Source organism: Borostomias antarcticus (genome assembly GCF_949987555.1).
Source record: "Borostomias antarcticus genome assembly, chromosome: 17".
Lineage (NCBI taxonomy): Eukaryota > Metazoa > Chordata > Actinopteri > Stomiiformes > Stomiidae > Borostomias > Borostomias antarcticus.
Genome location: NC_140250.1, coordinates 14,545,259 through 14,560,441, shown reverse-complemented (window position 1 = coordinate 14,560,441; position 15,183 = coordinate 14,545,259). Strand labels below are relative to the sequence as shown.

The window sequence follows — 15,183 nt, the reverse complement described above, 5'->3', positions numbered from 1 at the left end:
AGAGAGAGAGGGAGAGATTGGGGGAGAGAGAGAGAATAAGAGAAAGGGGGAGATAGAGAAAAAGACAGAAAGAAACAGCAAAATAGGGAGGGGGAATTAAAGAAAGAGAGAATGATAGAGAGAGGGAGAAAGAGAGAGGGGGGCTACCCCAGGTTTGGGGGTCAGTGCTCAGGTGCTCCATTCTTTGGGTCAGGCCTAGCCCCCCCACCCCACCACTTCTGCCCCCCAGCTCCACTGCCCCAGGCTGATGCTCTGGTCTTCAAAGCCTGCTGCTTACTCTGCGAAGAGGTTGAGTTGAAAAAAAAAGAGGAGGAGATGAAACATTGATTGAGAAGAAAAAACAGACGGACGTTTATTTCCAGAGGCACAGTATTTGACTGAGAGACGAGGAAAAAAAGCTACATTTGATGAGGAGAGAGAGAGAAACACGGTGGGCATAAGCAATTAGCACAATGGCGCAGACAGCACAATATTCCTCTCTGACTGAAGGCCAGAGCACAGCCTTGTTAACCAGGGCCAAAGAGATATCCATCCTCTCCTGGGCTGGGGGACTATCTCATCCTCACACACTGATCTTACGTTGTGAAGCCAGCCAGGACAAGATGATGGAATCCTGACCAGTGTGAATAGATCCACTATGGAATCTCTAGATCAGATCATTATGAACATGAAGCTCATACTTGCACAGGCCCAATGTACACTTACTGCATACTCTAGATAATCGGAACCCAATAATTTGACTGACTAATATAAGGAATTTGAATCTTGAATCAAAACTAATAAATCTTAAGAGTTTGGACATTCTGCGATTCCCTACTATTTGTAAGTTCACAGGCCTCAATATCAGTCATGCAGGTAACTGGTACGTTTATTATGCACATCATGCACATTCATCTTTTAGGAAATATTATACTGCCCTTCTCTGAGCTAGGACACAGAAGAGCAGATCAGACTTAGCTGTGCCAGTTAGGCCCTCAGAGTCATTGTCATAGTCACACTGCCCTCCTGTGGTCAGGTGGAGAACTACAATGGCATTACAATCAGACAAAGACGATTCTAGTTACATTCACTGACCCCTATGTGGTGTTTAGGTATGTTAGCACACCTAGCGATCGTGATGGTCTTACACAACCATGGTCACCTGGTCACCTCTGGTGTCCTAACGACGATCACACCACCTTATGGGCGTTGGGTCGGTCCAAGAGACACACAGTGCAGTAAGCCCCGTTTTCCGCCAGGCTCGGGTACGTCTGTAGGCCCGTGTCGGACAGACATGCACTCTGGGTAATGGTACTGCGCTCTTCCTGTAACCCTCCCCCCTCCAGCTCTTTCATGCCCTCCTGCTTCTGCTCCGCGTCCTGTTGAAGGCTGACTATCTCAATGTCAACAGTCTCACAGTCCACAGCAGGCTCAGAGAAACCACTTTGCCACTGTGGAGATATGGGAGAGATACGTGGGAGATATGAGAGAGATACGTAGGGTGCACAACAAATTGCACATTGTCATCATCATTGATTATCATCATCATTATCCTCCCCCACAAGTTCCACCACCAACACCATGGTATTTTTTGTCAAAATCCCAAACAATGGTAGCAATTTGTCTTTCCTGACTGGACCGTGTCTTTGAACGGGTCAGCTTACCTGCTGGATAATGTGCAGGCTGTTAGAGAGATGTTTAGGGTCTGGGATGTAGGGGAAGAAGAATCTCCTAACCCTAAAAGAAATCAGCAAGACACTATCATCACCTGCTCGGCATAATACTGTATCTTTGCTCAGGGGTTAGAGCACCTAAAATGTGTTCGTGAGCAGCAGCTATTTCTTTGTTATTGATTTCAGGAGTAGAGCACAAACAGGATAAGGAAAACTTGCCGTTTCTGGGAGAAGATGCAAAGCAACAGGAAACACCCAGACAGAGGTAGAATGGTCAGGTTGAACATGGCGCTGTTGAACTCTGAGTCCACAGTGCAGGAACCTGTTGGCAGAGACACTGGTGTAAACACAGATAAATAAACTGTTTCTCTATCGGTCACTCAATATTCAGGGAAGTCAGTATTGTACACGCACTCACATACACAGGCACGCACGCACGCACACACACACACACACACACACACACACACACACACACACACACACACACACACACACACACACAGAAATGATCGTACTGTAACTGACCAATCTGTGATTCTCTGTGGCTTTTTGGTCCTCATACAGCCGTAGAAAGGGTAAAGTAATCTAGGTGACATAATTGAATTTTGTGATGTAGCCAGACAAATTGGTGAAATACAATGAGAGTTGACTCGAAAAGGGGGTGGCCGTTGATGCGCTTTGCTCCCCCCCGTGCCTTATAAGGATCTGGCTGTTCGTTTAGCTGTTGGTTTGTAAACAAGTTTGCGCAAGTTCCTTACTGCCATCTAGTGGTAAAATAAAATCAATGAATGCAGCTTTAACTACCGACCTGTTTTCACTGATGTCAAATTCCAATTGGCTATACTAAACTCTTTACCATTGTCCTTAGCTCCGGGACCTTCCCCAATATTTGGAACCACGGACTGATAACGCCGCTCCATAGGAGTGGAGACACATTTTACCCCAATAACTACTGTGGGATCTGTATCAACAGCATGAAAATCCTCATCAACCAGAGACTCCTACATTTCCTCACTGAAAATAATGTCCCGAGCAAATCCCATTTAAATATTTTTTTAACCAAATTATCATACAACAGATCATATTTCTCTCCTTGGAAACTTAATTGACAACCAAATAAACAAAAACAAAAGCAAATTGTTCTCCTGCTTTGTTGATTTAAAAAAAGCCCTTGAATCAATTTGTCAGGGGGGTCTGCTCTAACTTTTGGAAAGTAGTACTGGAGGAAAAACCTCAATGTACACTAACAACAAATGTGTAAAGATGGTCAGACAGGGATGCAGCTTGAGTCCAACCCTCTTCAACATACCTACTGTTTGCAGATGATCTGGTGCTGCTGTCACCAACCAAAGAAGGGCTACAGTAGCATCTTGATCTACTGAATAATCAAGGAAAAGATTATGATATTCCAAAAAAGACCCAGCCTCCAGCACACCAAATATAAATTCTTTCTAGATATGATTGCCCTAGTACATACAAAAAACTAGACTGCACTAGGGCGAGGTGCCAACTTGCGTCATAGCATGCTACCGGGTCAACTTGATTCAACTTTATTTTCTAAGGTGATCTATTAATGAGGCATCCCATTACTCAGCCTCCCAGGGAAAGTGTACTCCAAGGTGCTGGAAAGGAGAGTCCGGCCAAGAGTCGAACCTCGGATCGAAGAGGAACAATGCGGATTTCTTCCTGGTCGTGGAACCACCGACCAGCTCTTCACTCTCGCAAGGATCTTGGAGGGGGCTTGGGAGTTTGTCCAACCTGTCTACATGTGTTTTGTGGACTTGGAGAAGGCTTACTACAGTGTCCCTCGAGAGGTCTTGTGGGGGGTTATGCGGGAGTATGGGGTGAGGGGGTCCCTACTTAGGGCCATCCAATCCCTGTACACCCAGAGCGAGAGCTGTGTCTGTGTCCTCGGCAGTAAGTTGTCTTCCTTTCCGGTGGCGGTTGGCCTCCGCCAGGGCTGCGCTTTGTCCAGTAGCGTTTCTAGCTTATATGCCACCCTGGGCGAACCCCCCGCCACGGCGCCCCCCACTTTCAGTTTCGTTTTGTAAGCGAGATGCCGCCCTGGGCAGCTGCCCATGTCGCCCATGCCTAAACACGCCACTGGCGTTGTCACCAATCCTGTCCATTGTCATGGACAGGATATCGAGGCGTAGCCGTGGGGAGGTGGGTTTGCAGTTCGGTGAGCTGGGGATCGCGTCGCTGCTATTTGCAGATGATGCGGTCCTGATGGCATCATCTGCCTGCGACCTCTAGCACTCTCTGGATAGGTTCGCAACTGTGTGAAGCGGCTGGGATGAGAATCAGCACTTCTAAGTCTGAGGCCATGGTTCTCAGCAGGAAACCGGTTGTCTGTCCGCTCCGAGTAGGAAATGAGTCCTTACCCCCAAGTGAAGGAGTTCAAGTATCTGGGGGTCTTGTTCACGAGTGAGGGAACCATGGAGAGGGAGTTTGGCCGGAGAATCGGAGCAGCTGGTGCGGTTCTGCAGTCACTTTACCGCACTGTTGTGACAAAAAGAGAGCTGAGCCAAAAGGCAAAAGTCTCGATCTACCGGTCTATCTTCATCCCCATCCTCACCTATGGTCATGAAGGATGGGTCATGACCGAAAGAACGAGATCACGGATACAAGCGGCCGAAATTAGTTTTCTCCGGAGGGTGGTTGGTGTCTCCCTGAGAGATCGGGTGAGAAGTTCAGTCATCCGGGAGAGACTCGGAGTAGAGCCGCTGCTCCTTTGCGTCGAAAGGAGCCAGTTGAGGTGGTTCGGGCATCTAGTGAGGATGCCTCCTGGGCACCTCCCTAGGGAGGTGTTCCAGGCGTGTCCAGATGGGAGGAGGCCGCGGGGTAGACCTAGGACTAGGTGGTGGGACTACATCTCCGCACTGGCCTGTGAGCGGCTAAAGATTCCCCAGGCAGAGCTGGTTGATGCTGCTAGGGAAAGGGATTTCTGGGGCCCCCTGCTGGAACTGTCTGCCTCCGCGACCCGACCCCAGATAAGCGGATGAAGATGGATGGGATGGATGGATGGATCTATTAACGCCAACCCTTGAGAGGGGATTTAGGCCTTGTTCTAGCAACATTTTAAACTGCAACGGAATGATAGAGAGGCTACATTTATATTTTCAGCTTTTTATGTGCATATTTAGTGACCTCCAATCATCACTATTAATTCTGTTAAAGGAAAATGCTCGTTTTTGACAACCTGGACCTTATTTACGACATATTATAAGAAGTTTGACTCACCGAGATCACTTTTGTGTTGTTCGGAGGCCTGTAGAAGAAATTTAAAATCCAGCGCGAGCCAGTATATCCATGTAATCGCGTCGGACGGGGCAACGGGAATGCAGTTTCTCAAAATCCATTTTCGGCCGCTAAACGGTTGTTTTCATCAATCAGATTGGATGAATCGACAGTTGAGATTCCTCAACGCGAGGCATTGTAGTGGTTTTCAAATACGAGGTCTTTAGCCTCTGTAATATGATCTTTACACGCCTCTCCCCCACTTGCTCCAGCACGCATGCGCACAGGCCAGCGCGCAGACTGGCTATTCTCCGGCTCACATTCTCTGCGCTACGATCGGATTGTTGCTGACGAATGACGACGACAATATTCTCGGCACCAACAACGGTGGTTTTTACTCCAATTACTCCAAATTTCTCATGCTTGATGAAGGTCGCATCTTGAACATATCTGTAAGTCAGTATTGCGTCATACCTACAGCGCCACCTACTGGTGAAATAAGAAGTCCTCATAACTCCTACATACGTTATCCGATATACTCCAAATTGCTCAGGGTTGATGAAGGTCGCATCCTGAACACACCTGTGCGTCAGCATTGAGTCATACTTATAGCGCCACCTACTGCTTACAAGAAGTCCTCATAACTCCTACATACATTATCAAATTTACCCCAAATTGCTCACGCTTGATGAAGGTGTCCTGAACACATCTGTAGGTCAGTATTGAGTCATACTTATAGCGCCGCCTACAGGTCAAGCAGGAAGTCATCATAACTCCTACATACATTGTCCGATTTACACAACATTTCTCACTCTTCATCAAGTTACCGTCCTGAACACATCTATGCATCGGTATTGAGTCACGCTTAGAGCACCACCTACTAGTTTCTCTTAGTACTGGACACCAAAATAGAATAATAGCCTTTAAAGGCGCCGCACCCCGACACGCGTGGGGTGCGAAGGCCCGCTCACTGCTGCTCGCAGTCCTAATTCTATTTATTTTTTACTAATCTGTAAATATACAGTTATATTTATGCATCTCCTTATTTTTTAGTACATGTACTTGTTTTGGCAATGTCAATGTACAGCATGTTTCCCATGCCAATAAAGCCCATTGAATTGAATTGAATTGAATTGAATTGAATTGAATTGAGAGAGTAACACTAAACAGTGGTTTAGTACAACCTATTGTAGCTATTGTCATCTACTTTATTGTTATTTGTATCGAATCCATTGATTACTTATTACTGTTATTGTGTATTACCAATTAACAGAATATACTGTATATACTGTACTATAGGCCTACAGTATTGTTATGTTCTCTTAATCCATTGATTGCTATTACTGATGCATATTACTGTTATTACCTCTGTCCCAGCAACAGCACAGGGCAAGAGGTCATCATTTGGGTAGAGTGCGTATGTGCATGCGTGGGTGCATGCGTTTGTTTGTGCATTTGTCTGTTTTTGCAGAATTCCACAAAAACCACTGGACCGATTTTCATGGAACCTGGTGGAAGGCCACCCAAACACAGCCTACCATTCATCTCCATTCATTTATTTAACCAGGATTACGCAAAAACAACCTGACCGATTTTCATGAAACTCAGTGGATCGGTGTAGCATGGGCCACGTTACAACCTCTTAAATTTTGGAGTGGATCCGAATCACGGGTTGAGTCCACAGGCCGCCCAAACACAGCCAGACTGCCCATTCACCTCCATTCATTTGTTGGACTATGATAATGCAAAAACTACCAAACCGATTTTTATGAAACTAGGTGGAGGGGTGCATCATGGGCCAATTTAGAACCTATTACATTTTGGAGCAGATCTGAATCACAGGCCGGATCCACAAATGAAACCAAAATTTGGAACAGCTCCCTGTCTGGGGGTGCTAGAGATACAGGGTTTCTCTGCCCTCCACTGGCTGTGACCCGAGGGGGGCGCCACAGTGCCGGCCAAATAAAGCCATCCATTCACCTCCAGTCATTTTTACCTCTGCCCCAGTGAATCACGAGCCGCCCAAACACGGCCCGGACGGCCATTCACCTCCATTCATTTTTTGGACTAGGATTACACAAAAACTACCAGACTGCTTTTCATGAAACTCGGTGGAGGGGTGAAGCATGGGACAATTTAGAACCCCATTCAATTTTGGCGTGCACAGAGCCACGAAACGCATTCAGGGCAGAGGTCTGTGCTCTCTGAGCACCATCTCTAGTTGTGTATTACTTTTGTACTTTGTTGCTTTGGCAAAGTTGTTGTTGAAACTGCAATGCCAATAAAGCCTTTGAATTGAATTGAGAGAGAGAGAGAGAGAGAGAGAGAGAGAGAGAGAGAGAGATCCACCTGTGTCTTCAGGGTTTCCCCAGTAGCTGTGTGGAGTCCATGCACTCCACTGGGTCCGGTTAGAGCAGACATCGCGGTATTTCATCCTCAACCTGAACACATAGCTCCTCCTCCGGTCTGGATCCATCAGGTAGACCCAGTCTGTCAGCGGAACCCCCTGGAAAGAGAGAAATGTGGACATACAGCATGAAAAGTAATCAAGTTATAGTACTCCTTTGTGACAGACTACATTGTACTGTATTCATCTCCTGACATTTAGATGAGGATATAGCATTATTATATTGAAAAGGCTTATGCACCTCCACAAAGATCAAATCAGTTGTTTTCAACGTATTAGAAATTCAAAATACAACTTTGACATCAACTCAAATAGTATGAAACTGTCTGTGCCTGTGGCTAGTGCTGGATACACCCCCTATGTGTATTAACTTTAAACCCTTTACTAGAACCATTTGTAACAATGGAAGAACCATCTGAAAATGGAAGCTTCAAGTTTCAGATAGAACACCTCTTGGGGGTGCTGTTTAGAACCCTACATGTTTCTTCATGACCTGAATAAGGTCCTATATACAGAGTGTACAGCCGTATGTCCAGTCCAGTCGTACGTTATACGTCTTCGCCTGCCAGGCCGTCTCACAGGTGGTCCGGTGCTGCAGCTCGCTGTCATAGCAGAGCGCGTGTCTCTGGTGGTCCGGGTTCTGCCAAGACACACGGAGACCTCCTGAGGAGGGGGAGACGTTCAGCCAGACGTTGTGGATGTTTATGTCTGTGAAAGAGTTAAAACGCAGCAGTCAGGGTTACCCTCTCGTGGATGGATAGACAAGCAGATCCTGCAACGTGTCAAGGAAGTGGTCTTATCATCAGTCAACCTATCATCTTTAGGTGAAGAATTGTTTTCTTTGTTTGAAGAGCACCATAGTGAAAAGGTGAGCAAAGCGGGCTAGTCACCACAAAGGTCTTCAGTCTGAATCCTGAGACAAGGAAAATAATAAACCGATCCGGCAGCAATACTCTTCCTGGATATGAACCCACCTCACCATCACTGCCTTTGTGCCCTGGAGTAAGATTTCCCTGGGGGTTGATATTGCTACAGCCTTGTGCTGAGCCCAGACATGTGCATACTGTAACATGGCTTCTAAGCATTGGTGAGACATAAAGACGACATAGCCTACATTACTACTATATGACACAGGTTCTCACACGGCCTGAACGTTGAAAAGTCCCAGACAGATTGTTGCAGTGCTGGTTGGCTGTATTCACTTCACTCTGCAGTGGTTCATGGTATGACGCGCGTGTACTGAATATCACTGGTGCTGCCAAAGAAACGTATGTCGTCATTCAACTCTGCCTTGTTCAACAAAGGTGAATCAGAATAAAAAGTGCAACGCAGCATCGCCAGTTCTATCAGCAACAGAGTGGTCACTGATACCTACATGCCACAATATCTGGCCAGTGACTTCACCCACATGCAAATCACACCGAGGTATCAACCACCTTAGAATAGATACAAATCGGATTACCTGACGAGATCAGTCACCGGTCGACTGGCATGACTGATGCACTGTTATTGAACATCAGTAGCCTACAGTCATACCCATGACCCGGTCCTCATATGCACAGTGCCAACCACATAACTAGCTCCTGCACATTTGTTGAGGTTGAATATGCAGTTTAATCGTATATAATTAAACTGCAAATCTATATAATTGTATAGAATTTTGTTAATACTATAAAACATAGACTGCATTAAGCCTAGAATACAAACAGACTCAGTCTTACCTGGAGGCTGGGCTTGGGCAGCATGTGGTGAGAAGCAGGGCAGCAGTAAACACAGGAACAGACAGAGGCAGAGAGCACTCATGATCTAATACTCTCTTTAACTCTATCTATCTCTCTGTCTTTCTACTCTCTCCTTCTATTTCTTATCTCCCTCTGTTCTCTCCCTCTGTATCACACACAGACAGAAACACAGAATATATCTCTCTCTCTCACACACACACACATACACCTCCTGAACTCAGCTTACTCTCTCTCTCACACACACACGCACACACACACACACACACACACACACACACACTCCAACTCCTGACCCCTTAGCCCTTCAGACAAACACTTCACACTCTGTGGCCTCAACGTCAGTATTCTAACCCCTGGTTCCACAACATAAACGACACAGTTCACACACATAAACTACAGCACTATGGTGCTGCTCACTGGATGCAAAAACACAGGACTCACTCTTACTCTCCACCACATCAACCCACCTACATCCCTTCAAAACATACTCAACGTGTGAGGTGTGATGATGACAGCACAGCAGCCAACCCAACCACAGCCACCTCCTGCCATCCTGTGGTAAAAAAAAACAAAAAACTATTCGGTTTTAGATATGCAAATGTAATCCTTTGTTTGAATGGTTTATCCAAATTGTGTGTGTGTGTGTGTGTGTGTGTGCATGCATGTGTGAGCGTGTCTACCTATACTTGAACATCAAGATCGGAGATGTGGTCAGGTGGCCTAGCCGGTCTGACGACTTGACAGGAAGTTAATTTGATGTTGGAGACCTCCTTCCTCTAATCGCAATCACAGACAAAGAACTCATTGCTCTCCATCTTCTTCAGCACAGAGATTATGTTTCTGTTGTTGAACTGAGTGAGAGAGGATGTTACTGGCTGATTCCTATCTACATCCAGTCTCAGAAGTATTGTGGTATTGAAAAACAGAAGATCTTAATCATACACGTACAAAGACCTTGATATTCGTATAATTGCATCAGTACACTTTAAATATAATTTCAGAGGTCCTTATTTTGAAGTAAGTTGTTCATTACTCATGGAGAATCTGTTGCTCCATTGACAAGCACGTACAGTAGGAGCTATTTCTCATATCGCTTCATCACAGCAGGGTCTCTATAGACCATACTACCAGCATATTTAGGTCATGTTCCACTGACGTCGCTATTAATTCACAAACTATTTAATCACCGAAGGAAAACCTGATAGACAGTAGTCAAGTAGAACCAACAAGTCAAGTCAAGTTTATTTGATATACTGTAGCACATTTCATGCGACAAGCAGACTCAATGTGCTTCAAGAATAAAAATGCATTATACATGATAGAACATTAAAATAAGAATGTATTACAAGTATAAAATCATGTAAGATAACATAAAATGTGATAAAATAATTACAGTGCAGAGACAATAAGAGTATAAAACAAACAAAGCGGTTAAAAGCTTGTGAAGAGATATGTTTTTAGCCTGTTTTTAAACGTTTTTTTCAACAGTAGTCAACATTCACCACACAGTTTCCCCCGTTCGCTAAACAAGCGTTTGAACCTCGGCTCATTTCACGTCAGCGCTAATAAACCCCAGCTGTGTCACACATGCCAGGAGCTGTGAGAGATGGAAGAAGCCTATCTGACCCAGCCATCAGCCAGTTCTAGGAACGCTCTCACCTCAGATAATGAGCAGCAGTACCTGGAAGCCTCTCCAGAGACGAAGCAGGGGGCAGAAGAGATCAGCCTCCACAGTGGGAGAGGATGCTGAAATCGGTGGATTCCATGTTTGGGTGGTGTGAAACATGTAGGAACAAGAAATATCTTTTAATGTAAAGTGACAAAGGAGGTATGCTCTTGGCTCCCACCAGGGAGGGATGAGCATGTGGCTGAAGGTGCTCCCATCTGCCGCAGCTCATCGTGGAGAGGGGTCGTCCGGGATGATCTTCATTTCGTCCCTCATCCTCCTCTCCACCACTGCCGCCGGACTGTCCAGTCTGTCTACAACAGAGCTGGTCTTCCTCATCAGCCTGTTGAGTTTGCCGGTCTCTCCAACCTTGGTGTGCCCAAACCATGTGCTGGCTACAATAGACCGGTAGAACATCCAGGTATAGCCGGTGTCACAGGTTTCAGTGTGCTAGGGTGGTTGACTCTATACTGTTATATAGTGAGTCAGAAACCACTGCATGGTACTCTATTGAGACCTCCCACACACTGCACTTTCTGTCTTACAATACACACACGCTCACCCGCACACACACACGCACGCTTACCCGCACATACACGCACTATGGGGGGTGATTTGTGCCACTCGCATACTTACTTACTTACTTACTTACTTACATGCTTGCACACAAACGTACGTATATACTTGTGTGACTACATGTACAAAATCAATGCGATTTCCCATTCGATGACGACGGTCACGTAATCTGCGTGACTAGCTGCATGTATGCGTGTGTGCGAGCTTACTTACATGCTTACATGGTCAGATAGGTACTGGGGGGCAAGGGAATGGAGGACAATTAATTTAAGAAAGATGACTAGAATGGTTAACAGGTCATATTGAGGATAGCTTTTTTCTTTATTTGTACGCCTTACAATATGAGTGAATACAGACTGACAGAAAGCTTACTGGCCTACTGGGCTATCAGAATCCAGAAGTAGCCTACTTATAACTAGGCAACATAACTAGGAATTTGCTTTCGGCCCATGGTGCATAGATGGAGACAAAATTAGACAGGGTGCAGGGACAAGACGGGACAGTGCAAAGAGGGCAGGGCCACATGAGCAGAACTAAGTGCAAATACAAAACACAATACAGTTTATAGCCTACCTATGGCAAAATGATATGTAGCAAATGGGGAAAGTAACGTTACAAAACTCATCTCGTGCGGTGATGGGACCACCTGTTCCCGAAACCTATCTGCTAACCATGTTAGAAGAATATTGTAGAGATCTATGTTCGCTAAGGTAGCAAGCTACTCGCCTTGTTTGCAATATGAAGCCTACATGGATGTTAACGCTAGTCATTTGGCTAGAGACTAACCAGGCAAAACGGTGGCAATAATATTACAGAATTTACTTAGTCAGCGACTCATTTGAGCAATAGTTAGGAATAATAACCTAGATTAACCAGGTTACCAACAAAGCAGAATATTAGCATATAAATTCGCCCATTGTGATTTACATAGATGTAAATTATCGTAGCTAACCAGATAATACCAGTTTACCAAACTGACCGTGTGACGGCGCTCGCATTGAATTTTTAGTGGCACACATTTGGCGTATTCGTAAAAACATTTACACACCCGAATATATATTCACAAATTATAAAAACTAAATAAAAAGTGATTTTAATAATAAAAACTGATTCTGATTCTCATTGTAAGCTATAGTGTTGTTATTAAGATATCCATGTAATCATATAGGAGTACTGTTACTATAGTTACAGTCAGCACTTCAGACTTAGGGGCTGGGCAGCCTCAGCTGGAGACCAGACCTCCACCTCTGACCAGCCCTCCACCTCTGACCAGACCTCCACCTCTGACCAGCCCTCCACCTCTGACCAGACCTCCACCTCTGACGAGACCTCAACCTCCACCTCTGACCAGACCTCCACCTACACCTCTGACCAGCCCTCCACCTCTGACCAGACCTCCACCTCTGACCAGCCCTCCACCTCTGACCAGACCTCCACCTCTGACCAGCCCTCCACCTCTGACCAGACCTCCACCTCTGACCAGACCTCAACCTCCACCTCTGACCAGACCTCCACCTACACCTCTGACCAGACCTCCACCTCCACCTCTGACCAGCCCAACACCTCTGACCAGACCTCCACCTCCACCTCTGACTAGACCTCCACCTCTGACCTCCAACTCTGACCAGCCCTCTACCTCTTATCAACCCTCCACCTCTGACCAGCCCTCTACCTCTGACCAGACCTCCACCTCTGACAAGACCTCCACCTCTGACCAGACCTCCACCTCTGACCAGACCTCCACCTCTGACCAGACCTCCACCTCTGACCAGCCCAACACCTCTGACCAGACCTCCACCTCTGACAAGACCTCCACCTCTGACCAGACCTCCACCTCTGACCAGACCTCCACCTCTGACCAGACCTCCACCTCTGACCAGCCCAACACCTCTGACCAGACCTCAACCTCTGACCAGACCTCCACCTCCACCTCTGACCAGACCTCCACCTCTGACCAGCCCTCCACCTCTGATCAACCCTCCACCTCTGACCAGCCCTCTACCTCTGACCAACCCTCCACCTCTGACAAGACCTCCACCTCTGACCAGACCTCCACCTCTGACCAGACCTCCACCTCCACCTCTGACCAGACCTCCACCTCCACCTCTGACCAGCCCAACACCTCTGACCAGACCTCCACCTCTGACCAGACCTCCACCTCCACCTCTGACCAGCCCTCCACCTCTGACCAGCCCTCCACCTCTGACCAGACCTCCACCTCCATCTCTGACCAGATCTCCACCTCCACCTCTGATCAGACCTCCACCTCTGACCAACCCTCCACCAACCCTCTGACCAACCCTCCACCTCCACCTCTGACCAGACCTCCACCTCTGACCAGCCCTCCACCTCTGACCAGCCCTCCCCCTCTGACCTCCACCTCTGACCAGACCTCCACCTCTGACCAGCCCTCCCCCTCTGACCTCCACCTCTGATCAGACCTCCACCTCTGACCAGACCTCCACCTCTGACCAACCCTCCACCTCCACCTCTGACCAGACCTCCACCTCTGACCAGACCTCCACCTCTGACCAACCCTCCACCTCCACCTCTGACCAGACCTCCACCTCTGACCAGACCTCCACCTCCACCTCCAACTCCACCTCTGACCAGCCCTCCACCTCTGACCAGACCTCCACCTCTGACCAGACCTCCACCTCTCACCAACCCTCCACCTCTGACCAGACCTCCACCTCTGACCAGACCTCCACCTCCACCTCTGACCAGCCCTCCCCCTCTGACCAGACCTCCACCTCTGACCAGACATCCAACTCTGACCAGCCCTCCATCTCCACCTCTGACCAGCCCTCCCCCTCTGACCAGACCTCCACCTCTGACCAGACATCCAACTCTGACCAGCCCTCCACCTCCACCTCTGACCAGCCCTCCATCTCCACCTCTGACCAACCCTCCACCTCTGACCAGACCTCCACCTCTGACCAGACCTCCACCTCTGACCAGACCTCCACCTCTGACCAGACCTCCACCTCTGACCAGACCTCCACCTCTGACCAGACCTCCACCTCTGACCAACCCTCCACCTCTGACCAGACCTCCACCTCTGACCAACCCTCCACCTCTGACCAGACCTCCACCTCTGACCAACCCTCCACCTCTGACCAGCCCTCCACCTCTGACCAGACCTCCACCTCTGACCAGACCTCCACCTCTGACCAACCCTCCACCTCTGACCAGACCTCCACCTCTGACCAGACCTCCACCTCTGACCAACCCTCCACCTCTGACCAGACCTCCACCTCTGACCAGACCTCCACCTCTGACCAGCCCAACACCTCTGACCAGACCTCCACCTCTGACCAGACCTCCACCTCTGACCAGACCTCCACCTCTGACCAGACCTCCACCTCTGACCAGCCCAACACCTCTGACCAACCCTCCACCTCTGACCAGACCTCCACCTCTGACCAACCCTCCACCTCTGACCAGACCTCCACCTCTGACCAACCCTCCACCTCTGACCAGACCTCCACCTCTGTGCGCTCGCTGATTTGCTCCTCTGCTACAAGAGCCAGCCAGATCTGCTGTTCGTCGCCAGATCGTAGCCAAATGTTAGCGGTACAGTCGAGCTACTTGAGTGTGATCTTTACTAGCCTGCTTTGTCTTGTCGAACCCAGCCTTACCCCGTTTGTGTCTTCCCCAGGATGTTGTTCCCACGGAACCTCTCTCAGCTCCTCTTGTGTTCCCACGGACATCTGCCCTGCACGTGTGTCCACAGACCCTCCAGAACCCCCTCGGATTGACCTCCCTGTACCGCCCACACCTCCTCCCACGGAACTCCCATCGGATCTCGGACTGGACTCATTGACAGATGCACGCACATTCAAACAACACCTGTCCCGCCAATTGTCACCTTGCACTCACTGGTTAACCACACAC

At 47.9% G+C, this 15,183-nt stretch overlaps 1 protein-coding gene across 1 annotated transcript; it reads right to left on the bottom strand.

Annotated features, from left to right (window-relative positions):
- Positions 1 to 327: 327 nt before the first annotated feature.
- crlf2 (cytokine receptor like factor 2) lies at positions 328 to 9,047 on the bottom strand (the record flags this gene model as incomplete). Its single annotated transcript, XM_084452012.1, has 6 exons — positions 328 to 1,430; positions 1,644 to 1,716; positions 1,872 to 1,974; positions 7,245 to 7,401; positions 7,850 to 7,942; positions 9,024 to 9,047. 6 exons carry the CDS (start codon positions 9,045 to 9,047, stop codon positions 1,170 to 1,172), a joined length of 711 nt encoding a protein of 236 aa, XP_084308138.1. The 3' UTR covers positions 328 to 1,169.
- Positions 9,048 to 15,183: the final 6,136 nt, after the last annotated feature.